The sequence below is a fragment of the Thunnus thynnus genome, chromosome 4 (assembly GCF_963924715.1).
Source record: "Thunnus thynnus chromosome 4, fThuThy2.1, whole genome shotgun sequence".
Classification (NCBI taxonomy): Eukaryota; Metazoa; Chordata; class Actinopteri; order Scombriformes; family Scombridae; genus Thunnus; species Thunnus thynnus.
In genome coordinates this window covers 34,400,727-34,418,352 of record NC_089520.1, presented here as the reverse complement: position 1 = coordinate 34,418,352, position 17,626 = coordinate 34,400,727, and the positions used below count along the sequence as shown (strand labels likewise).

At 39.9% G+C, this 17,626-nt stretch overlaps 1 protein-coding gene and 1 long non-coding RNA gene across 3 annotated transcripts in view; one reads left to right on the top strand and one right to left on the bottom strand.

Annotated features, from left to right (window-relative positions):
• Positions 1–17,626, bottom strand: part of lhfpl4a (LHFPL tetraspan subfamily member 4a) — a 55,222-nt gene that overhangs the window by 9,030 nt on the left and 28,566 nt on the right. The window contains exons 2-4 of one of the 2 annotated variants that reach the window (XM_067588443.1): positions 11,145–11,381; positions 8,554–8,570; positions 1,049–2,573 (exon numbers count right to left, since the gene is read on the bottom strand). In XM_067588443.1, coding sequence (XP_067444544.1) covers positions 2,514–2,573; positions 8,554–8,570; positions 11,145–11,381 — 314 coding nt within the window. In that variant the 3' untranslated portion in view covers positions 1,049–2,513. Of the gene's footprint in view, positions 1–1,048; positions 2,574–8,553; positions 8,571–11,144; positions 11,382–17,626 lie in introns of those variants that run through there. The other variant, XM_067588444.1, reaches the window with a different exon arrangement.
• On the top strand, positions 11,289–16,758 carry LOC137182143 (uncharacterized). Its single transcript, XR_010928259.1, has 3 exons — positions 11,289–11,426; positions 11,909–12,893; positions 13,351–16,758. It is a non-coding gene; the product is annotated as an uncharacterized lncRNA (long non-coding RNA).

Here is a 17,626-nt window from a genome sequence, read left to right as displayed (position 1 = left end):
GTTGCCCAGCACTGGTAATATATTCTTAAAAACTTTATGTCCAAATTGATTTCAAGGGTCTAATGATTGGAAACAGTCCATATGTTTTAATGTAGCTACCAACTCCCACCAAAGGGTTTATGAGTTAACTTCAACTCTTTGGTAGATAGGGATCCAGCTATATGGCATCCCACCATACACTATACAATGGAAACTGCTGTTAGACTTGCACCAACCATGTTATCACATCATCAGATTTTGTGGTTTGTGATTTTGGACAGTCATCTCTGCACTTCATCTCCTTCCTCTGTCTGCTGCTCTGCTCCATTTGGCTGCAAATGGAAGTAGGAGAGGCAGCATAAGGGCTCTCACATGAGTCAGTGCAAGCCGGCGAGATGTGGAAAATGAAAGGGACCAAAAACAAACATAAAGAAACAGACTAATGCAATGGGCTTGAAGGGTCACACCTTAATACAGTTTCTCTCACATATTCCACACTCCTTTAAAACAACACTTTTCCATTCATTTGAAATGTCTAACCTACTATGGGTAACAGGAGGGTCAAAATGACAGATTTTTATTTAATGTTGATTTCCGCAATCATAAAATCTTAAATATATCAAGAACTCAATGAGAAATGAATAAATAACCACTTGTCCTCTAACAGATAGAGAACAGCACACTCAGATGGGAGCTACTTACTGGCCTGTCAATGACGAGGTCATAACAACGACTATTTAACTCAGTAACTCAATTAAGCAAGCAGCAATCTGATTTGCTATCCTAACCCTCCATTATTACCTCAGTCAGAGCTGCCTCTGGATGAACCTCCTGTTTGTGACTGTGGGCTTGGTGGAAGGGGGGGGGGGGTTATGATGGCGGCCTCTAGAATGGATATTAATAGCTATAGCACTTTCTGATGATTCATCCTCCATGCAAGCCAATTTAATGAAAATCGGATTACAGCAAAAGTGAATCAGTAAGGATGAGGAAAGGAGTTGGGATGGGGGGGTGGGTTGGTGGAATGGTGAGGTGCAGAGGTTGGGGATTATTGTGCTATTAATCTGTTTAGGGTGACCCGTCACTCTGACTCCTTCACCCTGGCCTCGACACTTCAGACAGTGAACGCTGCACTCTTCACAAACGGATTCACGAAAGGATTTTGCAAAATCATCCAATATCAACATTCCTGTCTGCTTTTAGGATATCACCTCATCTCTGCAACCAATATGCCAATGTTGGGGAAAGACATCAAATCAAACTTGAAGTTTACCTAAACCACAAAAAACATACCACTTACACCACTTACTCCTATAGTGGTACAGAGCCATGCAGGTTCACTTTTATGTGCTGAGGGTTTGAGACATTGAAGCTATCCCAGTTTGTGATTTGGGTGAACCAGCCCTTTAATAAGAAAGTTTCAGATGCTAAGATTCCAGCGCTACCTTCAACACTCAGCTCAATACTTTCCATTTTTATCCATGAGGCAGATGTAAGAGCCCACGACACTCTGTATGCAGCAAACATATCCATCAACAGAAAATATGCACTCTGCGGTTGGGAGATGGAGTGAAAACACAAGCTATAGTCCAAATCTTGGTATCCAATGATACTTTACAGTTTAGGTTTTACATTTCAAGTTGTAAGAACCGAAAACATCTAAAGATTCACCAAGACCCTCACTTCCTCTTATGGGGTCAATAATTTACTGTAAAACACACAATCAGAGTAAACGGTACCCCCATTTCACTCATCTCAAGATACATGAGTTAATTCCTCAGATGCTTTTCATTTTGTACATTTGCATCCTTGTCTGTGAGATAGTAGAACCATACATACAAACAAAACATGACCCTCTCATGCTCACAAACTACAGGTTGAGTTTAATGTCCCACAAAAGTTAATGTTTCAAATTATACACAACATAGAGGTGTGTTTTTCATTCATTATTTCATTACTTTGGTCTATAGTCTAGCAGGACTTCAGGATCTCAGTCTTGCTTTCACTTTTACTCACAGGTTTCATTCATTTAATAGTAATGAAATAACAACATGGGTAAATTCAGATGTTCAGAGACAGACCTGAGATTACATAAGAACTTATATTATCTCATTCTTTAAAAAAAAGTAGTCACCTGCTGGTTCTGGCTTCATATTTACCGGAAAGAGAATGATATTGATCTTCTTGTCTATCCCTCGACAAGACAGCAAACATATTTCCTACAATGTCAATTTATTCCCATTAGTAACTACAAGCAGTCTGACCTAGATATTAGTAGTTCTGTTCTTTTTTTTTTTTTTTTTTTTTTTTTAACAAATCCTAAATAAAATTGAACTAACCAATATTTCATTCACACCATAGGTGTCACAGAACACAAAAAGCAAATTTTCTATACAAGAGAGCAAGTTCAACACAAACACCACATAAGGAGAGATAAAGGGGGTCCACAGTGCATTGTCCTGTACAAGACAGAGGAAAGCCTGAGTGCATGCAGGGGTCACATGCTCCAGAGTTGGATTTACAGGTCATATATACTAATGGGAGAAACTGGTTGGTCTTACTCCGTCCATTCGTAGAGAAGAGCCGAGATGAAGCTAAAGGGAGGAAGCAATTTTAAAATAAATTCATCATCATTTTTCTTTTTATTAACTTAGCATGTATCCTATTTAAAGCAACTCAGTTTTACACATTCATACCAGTGCAAACACACACACACTAGGAGCTTAGGGATGGGAATTGATAAGATTTTATCGATGCCGATGCCATTGTCGATTCTGCTTATCGGTCCGATTCTTTATTGATTCCCTTATTAATTCCTGATCAATTTTCTGTGTGGAAAAAAAGTAGTCTCACAGGTTTATCATTGAGTCTGAATACAGTATAGAAACAGAGTAGAAAAAGGCATGCATGTGGACTGAGGTGTGCAAAAACTCATTTTCCCTCCCTGTGCAGCAAGCGTGAAAGGGTTTTGCTGGCTGGGAGCTGATGGGCGAGTCGAGCTGGCTGTAGCCTAAGAGCTAGCTTTAGGAACAGTCTGTCATCATCTAAAATGGATGAAATGAGAGATTATTTGTACAGCAATTGTTTTCATTTAGGTTTTTCCGTCAAAGAAAAAATCTGCTAAGCCCTCGGTAACGGGCGAGCTCAGCTGGGAAGCAGCGGTTCAAAATCTCTGCCATTGCGCAATCTGAGGAGACCCAATGCATTTTGGTTTTGTTTGGTGAGAATAATCCTGCCCCTGGCCCCTGACATGAGCAGCTGTTGAAACACGACAAACTGCTTCGAGACGAGGTACCAGCCCTCGAACTACCTTGGTGAAAAAGGAGTATAAGTGCCTACGCCAGATAAGGCTTTCAGGTTTCCACATTTTTGAGCATGAACCAATCCCATGTTTACAACTTGCAAGTGTTGATGTCATCAAGACGTTTATATTAATATAGAGTTGGTCATGTGAAGATTAAAATGTTGTGCATCGACAGTATAACACCATATCCATTATATTTAGGTTTGGTTGATGTGAGGCATCCATTGTTGTCTGATTTTAAGGCATGTCAGTATTATTAAGAGCTAAGCTATATCAGACCATTTGTCCTGCTCGTAATCACGACTTGGACGATGACCTGTAAGCTATTTAAAATTCAGAAACTCGTAATTACAACTCTGATATGACATGTATGCAATTCCCTCTCTGGCTGAGTTGACTGACTTGCTGCCGACTCCCTGCACACATGAATGTTACAAAAATAATTTACTGATACAGCTTCTCAAGACTTTTGGACATAGCGGATCAAATTGTGATTAAACAAAGTTGAATGTTTGTGATGCTCAGAAAAAAAGCATTTATTGTGTCACTGCAGTTTCTTTTGTAATGATTACATATGGGAAAAAGTCTTTTTCAAACAATAACTGATTTGCTTGATGGGAAGTGTAGGATCCAGAATTTTTGTAGCTTGCCTCATTTGAGGGACTAGAACTGCATTCAAACCAATCCGGCAATTCCGGTTCTAAGGCGCTGGGAGCTGCGGTGGTGTGGGCGTGTTGTTTACACTACCGGTGAGCCAATGAAATACGCTTCAGGAAGTCGAATTGGAATTACAGATTAATCATTTAAAGACTTAAACCAAATTAAGCCAATTTAAGGATTTAAGCCAAAACACTGTGCAGTGCATACTCATAGACAGGATTTTACAACTCTGGAAAGTTTTCACGGTGGCAAATGTTTTATCTTTTGTCATGACGGTTCCAACAGTCGAATATGGCTTCACGTTACAAAGTAATCCACCAGGAATGTGCACTTGCATGTATGTGATTGGCCAATGCAGTGTGACATCAGGTTGCGTTCTGGCAAAAACCTTTTTGCTGGACAGCCACTGTGTTTTTTTGCTGAGCCCTATGCAGTCCTATTTAGTCTGAACACAGCCTAACAGTGAGGATATCTCAGCCCAAAAAATCAGTCTCTTGTGAGTCCTGTAATTTTGCTGAAGAACAAAGCTAAATTGCTGGACTACTCCTTTAAATCTGCTTTGTTCTGGGTGAAATAAATGTGACCTGTGATCCTCTTGATTATCTCGGTTTTGTTAAATGGAGTTAAATGGCAGTATCGGCATAAGAGCAGTTTGCTCAGACACAGCAGCAGCCCTGGTCTGGATACTGGATTCAGCCTGTTTGTACTGAATGTGTACCTGCTGTATGTAGACACACACCCAACTATTCCTCTTTCAACAGTGACAAACCTTTACCTTCTAACTTTCCATCTACTTCAGAACAATACAAGCACAATATGATACTGAACACTGCTCTAAAAATACCAGACATTACATAATATTACTAATATAATATTTAAGTAGTGACATATGTAAGAGGAGAAGGCAGAAAGACATTAAGGCACATTTAGAGAAACATCATCCCCTCCTCATGTAGAATACTAAGAGGTAGAGATGGTTTTCCTCGTGCTGGTGCTTTTAACAATTTATCTTTCATGCACCAAGGCACCCAGCTGCTCACGCCACATTTGTGTTTGTGGGATTTTTTTTTTTTTGTAGATCTGCTAGGCTTGTAATTAGGCTGTTTTTTCTCTGTCCTCTCTTTCTTTGATGCTGACGCACACGCACACACACACAGAGGCTGGAGGGCCTGGTGTACGCAGCAGACACACTCCTCAGTGAAAGGCCTTCCTCAACTTGACGTCTCCGCTCCTCTCACAGTAGGCCTAGCTCCTTTGGGAAAGCATTGTGCCTGGGGATGTTTCCTGCAACATGCTCCCACCTTTTATTTTCCCACTGATTCCTTCTCTTCTTCTACCCCTCTGCCACAGCAGAGCCTCCCCCGAAGAGAATATATCACTTTACCAAAGTCTCTAATGTGCCCAAACATCATCTGTCTCATGAGGACGAGTGCAAGAAATCTGACCTGACACCAGGTAGAGTCAGCTGAGGGGATCTGCACTCACTCGTACAGACTCAATAGGAAACAGATTACTGTGATGTTCTAGATGACGACATTTGGCAGCTACATGCAGGTTTACTCTCGTTACTCTGGTTACGTGTGATGGGACTGAGATTGAGGACAAAATCTGTGCAAGAATTTTAAAATATTGGTAGTTAAAAAACATGTAAATTCACAAATCTGACAAATTAACACTCTCCTTGCATCATTTAGAAAATATACACTAAAAATCATCACCGATGTGATGATGGGTGGATGAGAGCTGGACAAAGTCCCATTAAACATAATGTCAGCACACATCCAAACCATTTACACCTAAACCCTGTGAATGTTGGTGTGTTGAATATTTTTGCTAGCAGCTCCAGGCTACATTAGCCGCTGCTAGCATAACACACCCAAATCTTTGATTGAACTGTTGGCAGTCAAGTTGCATTGTGGGTAACGTATGCATCAGGTATTAGAATTTTTTTTTTTGACATTGAAATAAAACATCTATAAACAGTTGCTAACACTTCACCTTTTATGTGTTGCATACGAAAGGTGGAAATCTCAAAAATACGTGCACACTGCTAGGATTCAGAGAGGCTCATGTCATGTGTCATTCATTTCTAGTCGTTATGTGATAATACATATTGACATAAAACACACATGTAAATAGATTCTGTAGCTCTAAGTTAAGCTTCTTTTGGTGCTTTTTCCATTCAAAATGCAAAAACACTTCAAAGTCAAAAGAAATCAGTGTGTTTCTATCAAAATAACAGGTGACACTTCAGGCTATAAAACACATGATTCATTAATGCGTAACTAATGCCTGACTCATGATCATTTTATGCATGAATGGGGACATGAGGTTTTTTCAGATTTTATTTTTATATATTTTTTTTGTCGTTGAAAGAAGTGGAGTGTAGCATGGAAGAGACACTAAAACCAAAATCATCTAGTTGGTGCCAGTTAACACATTAAGGGAGAAAGAACCGACATATTTAACTCCACCAACTGTACACATCAGCGTGTGTTTCCATGTGTTGGGGAGTACTACTGTATATGTGTATAAAGCCTTTTGTGTCTCCGGAGGGAGCTGCGTAAAATCCATAGACTATAAAAATATGGACGTAGTTACTGTGACGTCACCCGTTGGTTTCTGAAGAGCGGTTTTGAAGCTCAAAGTGAGCCGCTCCGGCCGTCGCCATCTTGGCAGTGCGTGACACTGTCTAACTCCCAGCCAATCAAAAATGGACAAAGAGGCGGGCCAAATGGCTGAAACAAGCCACCTAGCGGCTGACGGACCTGTCACTCAAAGCAGCCATGTCCTTCGTTATGCATAACTTTACGGCTTAATAAAATTTAAACGGGTGAGTTGTAAAAAAATTCACCCCCCGTACAGTTGTCATGAAAGGGGAAATTAGCTATAGAAACCAAAACTGTTGTTTGTACCAGGCTGTAAACATGTTTATTTCTGCTGTAAAGTTGGGCATTTTAACATGGTGGTCTATGGGGATTGACTCGCTTTTGGAGCCACACTCAAGTGGCCATTCAAGGAACTGCAGTTTTTGGCACTTCCGCATTTGCTTCATTTTACAGCCCGGAGGTTACTGCTTGGTAAAATCTGATAAATTTCCTCAAGTGATGTCATTTGAGTCAGCGTCAGTTGTGGCTGAAGACTACAAGTTTGAAAATGAAACAAATCTGAGTGTGTGGAGTTAGACAGAAGTGAGGTTAGCAGACCTCTGTAGCTCATCAGCTCTGCTGGATGCTAGCAGCTCCAGGCTACATTAGCCGCTACTAGCATAACACACCCAAATCTTTGACTGAACTGTTGGCAGTCACGTTGCATTGTGGGTAATGTATGCATCAGGTTTTGACAAGGAGAAGAATGGTGATAAAAAGATGATATCTCTAGTCCTGCTTCATTGCCTTTGATACTTATACTATATAAAAAAAATAAAAAACTGTCCATCATGAGTCTGACGATGTTACAGGACTACAATGCTGGATCAGTAGAGAACTCTTTTAAGCATACCTCAACAGTTCACATTGTAATGAAGTGAGAGAGAAAAACTGGATATTATTGTGTCAGGAATATGATTATGACTTATCTACATTATTAGAGATATAGAGTTTCTGTTGACTGCTGTACATGTAGATCATCTTTCTATGACAGCAGGTGCTGTTCTGCTTTCACAGAGGCTGATTCTGTGTTATGGATATTTTCTATGTAACTGGATTCCAGCAAACTAATTACATAAACTGATAGTGACTTGATCATTTCTTAATAGTGAGCGACATGAATTCATGATACATCCTGCATTAAATCATTTTGTGTTGAAAACTGTTACCGAGTAACATAATCAAAAGAGAGAGGCAGTTCATGGCTGCTTCCTGCTGTAAGTGGCATTTATGTTATATTCATGAATAACTTTGTCTTCTCTGTCTGCACACATCATGTAGTGTTTTTGTCTCCTTGTTTTTTTTTTTAAAATGATACAGTATGTCAATGTTACATTTTCAGTGCAGGAGATAATCAAGAGGAAAAAGAAATGAAGCCATGTCCCACTACATCACCTTTAATTAAGAAAGTCTGTCTCCAAATTCTCTTTAACGCCAACTCTAAAGCCAACTTTTTACCTCAGCAAGGTGTGAACATGTTTTTTTTTTCAATATTTAGGCTTTAAAAAAAAAAAAAAAAATTCCATTTAGTTTTTTTTAACAAGCAGATGGAAAATTGATGGAATCAGGCTTCATATGAAGTCCACTGCCTCTTTGCTTGGGGCGTTACACAGTGTGGAAGTAAGTGCTGCCTGACAGACTCAGCTCAGGGACACAGAGAACACAACGCTTCCCTGAGTGCTTCTCTAATGTATTTTGCACGTAACACATGTATTATACAGTAGTGTACCCGTGGTTACAGTGTTAATGTGTTCAGATACATGTTAACATGTTTTATTCTACATGTCAGCATGTATATCATTCTACTTATGCTGTTCATTTATGTATAGGTATGATTTTTGAGGTTAGTTTCTGTGTTTACAATTCAGTGGATTATGTTTATGTATTACCATGAGCACACAGATCACTCACAACCACAAGACCACAGACTCAAACCACAACAACAACAACAACATAACTTACCCTAGACACAGCAAAATCTGTGGAACAGACAAAAAAAGAAGAATTAATCTTATTCCTGTATTTATGCAAAGATTCATTGTAATCAATACAAAGCCTATAATGCACATATACAGTAGTCTTCATTTTCTTCCTTCCTCCCTTCTTTCTTTCCTTCTTTCCTTCTCAGAACTGTCCTTGATTGACATCTCACTCTCTTTGTTTTGTCGTACCTGTAAAGGTGGACAGTTTACATCATCATTGTTCTTATTGGTGCTTGATTTCTAGCATGATTCACCTCACTTCAACCTGATCAGAGGTCTGATCAGACTGAATCATTGAGTGTGGGTGTGCAGAGCCTTTAAACAAAGACTCCCTGATTTCCCTCAGAGCTCAGAGTTTGTGTTTAACTTGGCTACGTTCACATTACATGCTGAAGTGGGCCAAATCCGATTTCTTTGCCTCCAAGTAACTCAGATATGATTTTTTTTCACAGAAGTGTGAACAAACCAAATCAGATTTTTTCATGCCAGATCTGGGCCACTTGCATATGTAGGTCTGTCTGATCTCTGCTTATGCAACCGCTGTCAGAACAATCAGATTGGAACTCATGTGTTTTTTTTTCTCACTTCTCTGCACATATCGTTGTCACATGTTGTCACCATTCAGTGTCAGTGTCTCCTCACTGCCCAATAAAAATAAACATGGAGAAGAGCAACAACAGTGACAGGAGTCAAGGCTTTTGCCTTTTGTGGCCTTCTCATCGTTCTCATCCTCATCATCTGTGCTGTCTGCCCACCTCCACAACAAAAGATCCTGGACATGTATGCTAGCACAGCCATGTCATCCATGGCAGTGGCAGTTTAGTCAGATAGCCTCCATGTCAAAGCAAACATGAATGCGACACAAAAAGATTGGATCCATCTAAAAAAATCAGAATTCAGCATTAAGGCCTGTAATGTGAACGTAGCCTTTGATCACTTCAGTGTTTTTGCAGTCAGTGATTTTAGACACAAACAACCAATAGGCATGCTCCTTGAACCACAACTCCAGCTCTTTACCTTCTTTTCTGTCACAGCATCTCTTTTTCCCTCCTGCCTCTGAACATTTATGAGATGCTGTCCTACAGCTCGGGATAACATTTTATTACTCAAGCTGAAACATTTTCAAGTTGAGCTAATCACATCTCTTTACCTCCGTTCATGTCATTTGAATGACTTCATATGCACTTGTGCCACTTCTACATTTTACTTTTTTTTGTGAATTCATGTTTTGCTTGCACTAGTTATGTAGGTCCTGTGTTAGTTTTCAAAACATCAACACACACTAGGGTGCAACAAAATCAGCGTTTATCTTTAATGTTACATGCAAGTATGTTGTCAGGCATTTGTACAATGTTTTATGACACCTGCTGCTCCTGTGCACAGACTGATGCAGAAGAATGTTTTACACAGAGAGAGAAATAAAAAAAAGAAGAGAGAGAGAGAGAAAAACACAGAAAGCGACACAGACAGAGAGAAGAAGAGAAAAACAAAAAAAAAAAAGAGCTTTAGAGAGACACTGTAACAAACAGAGAGAGACATATGCAGAGAGAGAGGAAAGCACAGTCTTATCCTCCTGGTATCTGACACGTAACCATGGAAACTTCCTCCATACACTCAGAGGAATTGGGGGAGTTTTATTCTTTACTTCTCTTAAGGCAGCTCACCACTTCCTCTGATGATGCTGCAATACTCTCATCATAACAGCAGCCATGCAGAGAAGAAAGCTGCAGCCAACAGTTACTGTAACGCAGCAAATATAAATATATCAACCGTACTGCTGAAGTTCAGCATCTTTCTCCTGCAGCTCACAGTGGAACTGCAGCCATGTTTCACTCTTCTTCCTACAACATGCTACAGTCGTGTGTACACTTAAATGTCTTCTTTGCATTAAAATTGATAAGATACAAACCATAGATATACACTTTATTTACCTTTTGAATATATATCTTTACTCTTTAGAGAATGACAGTATGTGTTTGTTGGCTGTGAGCACAAACAAACAAGTCACTAAGTGTCAACCATCTGAAGATCCTTCTCCTGATCAATTCAAAGTGCACAATATTCTCATTAATTCAGCTCATAACCTGTACAAACAAATGAATCATGCCTGCAAACCAATTAATTAACGTGGCTTCGATTAAACGTGTGTGCAAACATCAATAGTTTAACTTGTTCGGCCACTTTCAAACTTATTTCACTCTCTCGTGTCAATAAGCTGAATTGCTTTGACTTATTTAATTATAAAATCCAATTCTGTGTTGGAAAAAATAAACAAGCAAAAAGCCTTGATGAGCGAATGAGCTGAAGCTGGTTTCTGATCTGAGTTTACTATCGAGGGTGATTTCAGCTCTTATCAGGCTGGTTGAGGTGCTCCCCTGCTGATAAATGACCCTAAATGTAAACAGTGATGCTGCTACACCAGCAGTGGCTTCTGCAACACTGCTGAGCATTATGTGACACAATCTTGAATGCACACGTTTTCATTTAATACATTATTTTTGCTTTTATTGGCCCTTTCCCTCCCCTGTAATTTTAACAATCATCTAGAGCAGTTTCATACATTTTCCTCACCTTTGTTCTCGGCCTTCAGCTCCTCCTGCAGGAAGTCGCTCTGCCGGTTGCCGAGAACGAAGGCCAGGAAGGAGAGGATGAGGGCGTCCAGGATGCCGATGATAGCCAGTATGTAGGCCCAGCGCACTGAGCAGTTGCCCAGTGTGTACTTCCCCGTGTCCTCGCCACACATGTCCCGGATCACCTCAGAGTCCCAGCCGTTTGGGAAGATGATACAGCCGAGCACCAGACACACGGCTGGAGAGCAGAGAGAGAGAGAGGGAGAGAGGGATGGGAAGAACGGTGAGTTGACACATTGATGAATAAATGTTTGAATACAGCGGCGTGATGGATAAGGTGCTCACATACAGAGCAGTGTAATGGTATTTGGTTTGCGCAATATTGGATTTGTCGGGCAGCGTATGTAATAACGTGCAGAGCGATGGGGTCAAGGTGACGGGGTTTTATTCCATTGAAAAGCAGCACGGGAAAGAAAATCAATATGGGAAGAGGGTTGAGTTGTAGAACAAAGCAAGATTGAAAGTGAGGGCAATGAAACAGGCAGGTAGGGAGAGAAAATAGGGTTTAGGTGTAAAACAGCGGGCTGGGCACAGGGTCACATGACGTTAACAAGATGAAAGTGAGAGAAAAGAGGGGAGGCAGAGGAGAGAGGACAGAATATTATTTTTCTATTTCACTCCGGCTTGTGAGTCTGTGCGGTGGTATTGCCAGTATCTGCCTCATCACTCAATCTCTTCCCCTCTCTGTTCTTCTCTATTCTTCAGTAGAGGCCAGTCTTTGAACCGCCTGAATGAGAAATGGAGAGATTCAGCTTGCCAGCATGAAGGAGAAAGAAAAAGTGAAAGGAAAGTAATAAAGAAAACATGTGCAGCAGCTGGCAGGCTCTACAGCCAGGCGAGCTCTGACAGAGCAGAGGGTCAACATCGTACTGAGCTGTTGTCTCGCAATTTACACCAAAATGCTAATCATTAAAGTGAACTAATTCAAACTTAAAGGAGTAGTTAGAAGAATAGAATAGAAGTCATCCTCTGCTCAAAAATGTGTTTTTCTTCTTGTTCCTTCAGTTGGATGTTGTTCTCTTCTCTGTGCAGGATGTATGTGCAGAGCTTGTTTTCACATTCATCTGCAGAAGGAGGAAAGTTTCTCTGTGATCACCTTAAACCTCAGTTTAAGGCCTGTTCCAACAAGCATGATTTGTGACATCACAACTTAGTGTGGAGCAAATCATGAGCCAGTATTCAACTTACACAAGTTTGATGTGGAAACTTGAAGCCTCCAGTGTATGTACTGAGAACGGACTCTGAGGGAAGTAGGAGACATCTTGTGTCCAGCAGGAAAACTTCTGAGATGAAATATATTTTCGCATATTTAGAGATTGTGGAATTTTTAATGAGTAAGAAGGACTAGATGTAATTCTATGGATTTTAGCAATATCATTGAACTTTTTTGTCATACACAAATCGTTGTTCAAAGTAGAATATTTTATGTACATTTTATGTCTAGAGGGGATCTTTTAATATTCTGGGAAGAACAGAAATGATTACGTCTGCAATTCAGAATTACAACTCGTTGATGTGAATGAGTGTTCTGACTCATTTACTCATAATTCTCACTTAAACTACATGACATAAATGTGGCATTAAGTACACAGCTGGAGTCAAGACATGGTGAGCCTGGCTCAACTCCCCCTAAAACCAGCAGCTAGAGTTTTTACATGTCTGTTCATGGACAGGTTAATAAACAAGGAAGGTTCATGTAATTAAGACAGCTTTAGAGGTTTTCAGAGCCAAGCTAGCTGTCTCCCTTGCTTCCAGTCTGAAGTTAGGCTAATCATTTGCAGACTAAAGCCCTGTACTAAATGAAAACTACTGATTAATAATACTATTTTTTTAATCAAATATGTTAATAGGTTCATTCCTTTAAAACGTTAAAATGTTGTCTTCACAATGTCTCTGTTTAAAAAAACTAAAGACAAAATAACATCAAGTTACTTGTCTGTATAATGATGTGTTCATCAGCACTGAAACCCTCATCTACACCATGGAGGTAGAAGATACTTTAATCCTTCAATCAAACACACATGCAAACAATCAAACACAAGGCAGAGGATTTATTAATTACTGATAATGAAGAAATGTCAGAAGAGTCTTAGAGGGGAGAGAGAGAGAGAGAAAGAGAGAGAGAGAGAGAATCCAAAAAGAAGAAGCCACAAAACACTGACATGAAACTGGAGAGAGAACAGAAAAAAGAACAATGGTAAAATAAACAAGATTTCTAATTACAGTGAAAGTACTAAAATAATGACCCCTGAGCTAGGGGTGTGCCATTATTCAGCACAGCACAAATAGTGTTGTTTTATTTGTTTGTTTGTTTGTTTTTACTAATATTTGTTTCATACAAATACTTAAAAATTATTTGTTAGATAGAGGTCTGTCTGCAATGAAGCGATGAGTACAGTTTTATCTCAGTAGTCAGCACAGTGGTCTATGATCTGGGAGACTCCAGGTGAGACCCAGTGTGGGGACCTTCTTCATAAGGTAATTTATTCATGTGCACTTATTGTAACACTTTAATTTTCTAAAAATTAAAAGCATAATAAAAACAAAAAGAGGATTTCTAAGCCTCTTTCCACTTTTATTCAAATATAAATACAAATCATTTTGCTGCTTCAACAAATGTAGATACAAATACAAATACTGGACTCTCTGCACATCCCTACCCTGCACACACATGCACAGAGATCTTACCTTCACATCCACATGTCATGTGGAGCAATCAGTTTGATTTAATTGACTGATTGTACTTTTGACCTTTAACTTTTAGGTATGGAGTTGAAGACAGGAGGTGATAGCCTAGCTTAGCATAAAAACTGGAAACAGAGGGAACAGCTAGCCTAGTTCAATGCTCACTGCAAGTCAAATCCCAGGGATGCTGACATCGGCTTGTCACACATGTCCGTAAACGGCCATCTGTGCCTTAGCCTTGGTTGCTGAGGTTGTTGCTGAAGTTTTTCTATGTGTTGTTCACATTGTCCAAACCTGACTCAGCTTGAACATGAATGGATGGATTTGAAATGTTGACATTTCAAGTAAAGAATGAGAAAAAGTAGTGAAATCCTGTTAGTATAGTTTGTTCCATGATTTGTTGTTCCGACACCAATAAGAGAAACTTATGGGAACAAGTGTCTTGTAGAAACTACATTCATATGTTGTGCTTAGAAGTTTGCTCTTGTGTTATAGCTCTTGTGGGCACTACATGTGGGTCTAGAAACACACACACACACACACACACACACACACATTTTGATTTGTTTGCCTTTAAAATAAACTGTAATCACTGAAGACTTGATGCACCAAATTGAATATCTGGGCTCCTCCAGCTAATTATCAAACAAACAGCTCAGCTGCAATTAAACAGACAGTGGGAGAAATCCTGAAAAATCACACACACACAGCGCAGTAGCTCGGTTCCCTCTGATGCTCACATTAACTACAGCGCCCTGGGATACAACTTCCTCTGCACAGAGAGGCTTTCCACTTTGGAAAGTGTATTATACACACACCCACATTATATCAGAGGGCCTCAGTCTTTGTGTGTTTGTGCACATTTGGCACATAAAAGTTTTTTTTTCATTCTGTGCTTAAAAACTGTGTGTGTGTGTGTGTGTGCTCCCATAAGGCTTGAGTGGTCCCTTGCTGTCTAGAGGGTCCAGCTGAGGCCAGGCTGGCCCTGACAGATGGGTCCCTGAATGCCTCATTTACTGGACCACTAATACTGTTGAGAGCTGTACACACACCAGATGAAACTCAGCTGACGTATAGGGTCAGTGTGTAGGGACATACAGAATGGAAGATTTCAGCTGATGTAAATACAGAGAAAGGAAGGAAATCCCTCCAGTGTCTGAGCATGAGCAGCAGGGTTTACAGGAATTAAGGATGATGTCTGGCCTGAAACATAATTCACACACTATATGGCCCACGGTACTTTGTAGACTATGGAATACAGTAAATATGGAACAATAAGCAAAACACATTTTTGACTGGAATATTTTGACACCTCACAAGTCCATTTGAAATCTAAAAAATGTGTTTCTCCTACTTTATTTTGTATAATATGGTAAAATATCTTCACCATCACTTAATTGCACTACATTAACACTTTGGTTACTTGCAGCAGTGATATAAAATGATTAATCTGTTGATTAGAACTGCTGCATGTCTGAGATGTCCTGGTATACAGTTTCAGTGAGCAGCTGCCATCCAATCAGAAATGAATATTTCCTCTGGCCATGGTGCTGTTACTGTTTACACATCCAGCAGACATGAAGCAACATTAGCATTCATTCTGAGTGTCTGGCCATCTGATTGTAAGTCTCCTTTTAGCTCTGTTTTGGTCTCTTGAGGGAAAAACCAAAACAATGAGCTGAAAGGTGTTAAAATGTTGAGGAAAATCACAGAATTCGATGATAAATCTTTAATGGTTTATCACTATGAGCTACACCTTTCACATTATGATGAAAATATAATTTAGTACAGCTGTAAACTGGATGAAATACGATGAATGAAGGACAATGTAGTAAACACTGCACGTTATAACTGCTCTGCATTCAAAACGATCGTTGTAATCAGGTTCACAGATGGGAGATAAAGAAGCGATGATGGTGAAACAGGGTAAACAAAAATAGAGAGCAGGTACACTGGTGAGTGCATGTTTTGCTGTCTGTTCAGATTTCCAAACTCCCTGCAGCACTGACCCATGTGAGGTTTGGCTAAGTGTCACAAGCTGCTGAAAATGTTCCACCTTTTGATGCACATTATACAAGTCTGAACTGTGTTGTCTCTGTTTACTGGCACACTGAAAAAAATGATTCTGCACAGTGCTTTCTGAAACGGCCACAGCAGTTTTAATGTGGTGTGAAGAGTTTGTGTGTTCCCTGTGGTTTTCCTTTAGTCCTGCCTGGCTGACAGAAGTGAACAAGACTCACTCTTAATAATTCATTGAGCCTCATTTAAATCTGTGTCAGGGATGCTGGGAAGGTTACACTGCTCCCTGCATGCACGCACGTGGTTGTGTGTGTGTGTGTGTGTGTGGCTGTGTGTGCTCATGTACGCTAGAAAGAATCAATTAAGGATTGTCTGCAAGTTAGTTCATCCGTCTGAGAAGGAAATTCTGTGTGTGTGTGTGTTTGTGTGTGGCCTGGGTTTGTGGATCAGCAGTGACTTGATCCCATTTCTGAAGCACAATACTTTGAAGTAGTACTTAGTACTTAGGTTTTTTTTAAAGCCACTCAACCCTTCCCTCACACACTGGGGTTTATTACAGCCATTCTCTCTGCTGTGATAGATGACAGTAATAACACACAGACAAGCTTAGCATGATCTTTATTATCTCGACTAAAAGAAAGCCGTATAAAACTCTTCAATTGCCTCCATGTTCCATACAAAATCAGCATTATCAATCAGCATGAACAGACTCTTGTATCTTCAAGTGTGTAGCATTTTAGCTTTCAGTAAACAATGACCACATTCATATCACAAAATCATTTTGCTTCACATGACACAAAACAGGAATAGGACACAATTCCTCTCAAGCATTTAAATAAAACATTCAGAGTTCTAACATTCTCATTCCAATATGTGGAATGGGGGGGGGGGGGTCAGCTGCGTTTATGGTAAATGTAGTTTTCATTTTCACAAACTCCATCCCCAAAGTCAGTAGAATTCATCCTCCTGGGGACCATGAATTGGATGAATTGTACACAACATCATGGCTATTCATCCAGTAGTTCTGGATAGGGATATTTTAGTCTGGACCAAAGTGGTGGACCAACCGACAGACAGGTGGACATTGCCATCTACAGAGCCATGCTACCAGTGTATGTTAGAGGTTAGGGCAGATTTTCCTGCTTTAACCTGATAGCTGCAAATAACCTGGTTTCTTGTGTGCATGTAAACATATCATTCTAAAATAAAACCAGTTACATGAAGTCCTGCCTCCTGTCTGTCACAACCACAAACAAACCAAAGCAACATGCTTCCACCAACTGTAGTCTATGAAATTAAACAGATTTTTTTCCCTCACAATGTGTTTGTCATTTTCTTATATTATGACATCCCATCAAAGAAACATACAGTAACAATACAACAGTTTGAGACTAGAAATACATACATTACACAGACACACAAGCCCACATACACACACACATACTCAACTTGCACTGATATCGGATAGAATACAAATAAGACGAAATGTTTCCCTGTATTGTTCTGTATCCTTTCAGGTTAAGCCTACATTTCCATCTTTCATGATATTCATGTAAGGCTCCCAGAGCTGTACAACGTCTTTCTGCTTGCCCTTAGCAATCCAAGTTAGTCTTTTCAGACCCACTATAATCCGAAAGCTCCCTTATCCACACTCTCAGCGATGGAGCATACATACTCTTCCAGCATAGTGCAACAGCCCTCCTGGCTTGAAGAAGTCCA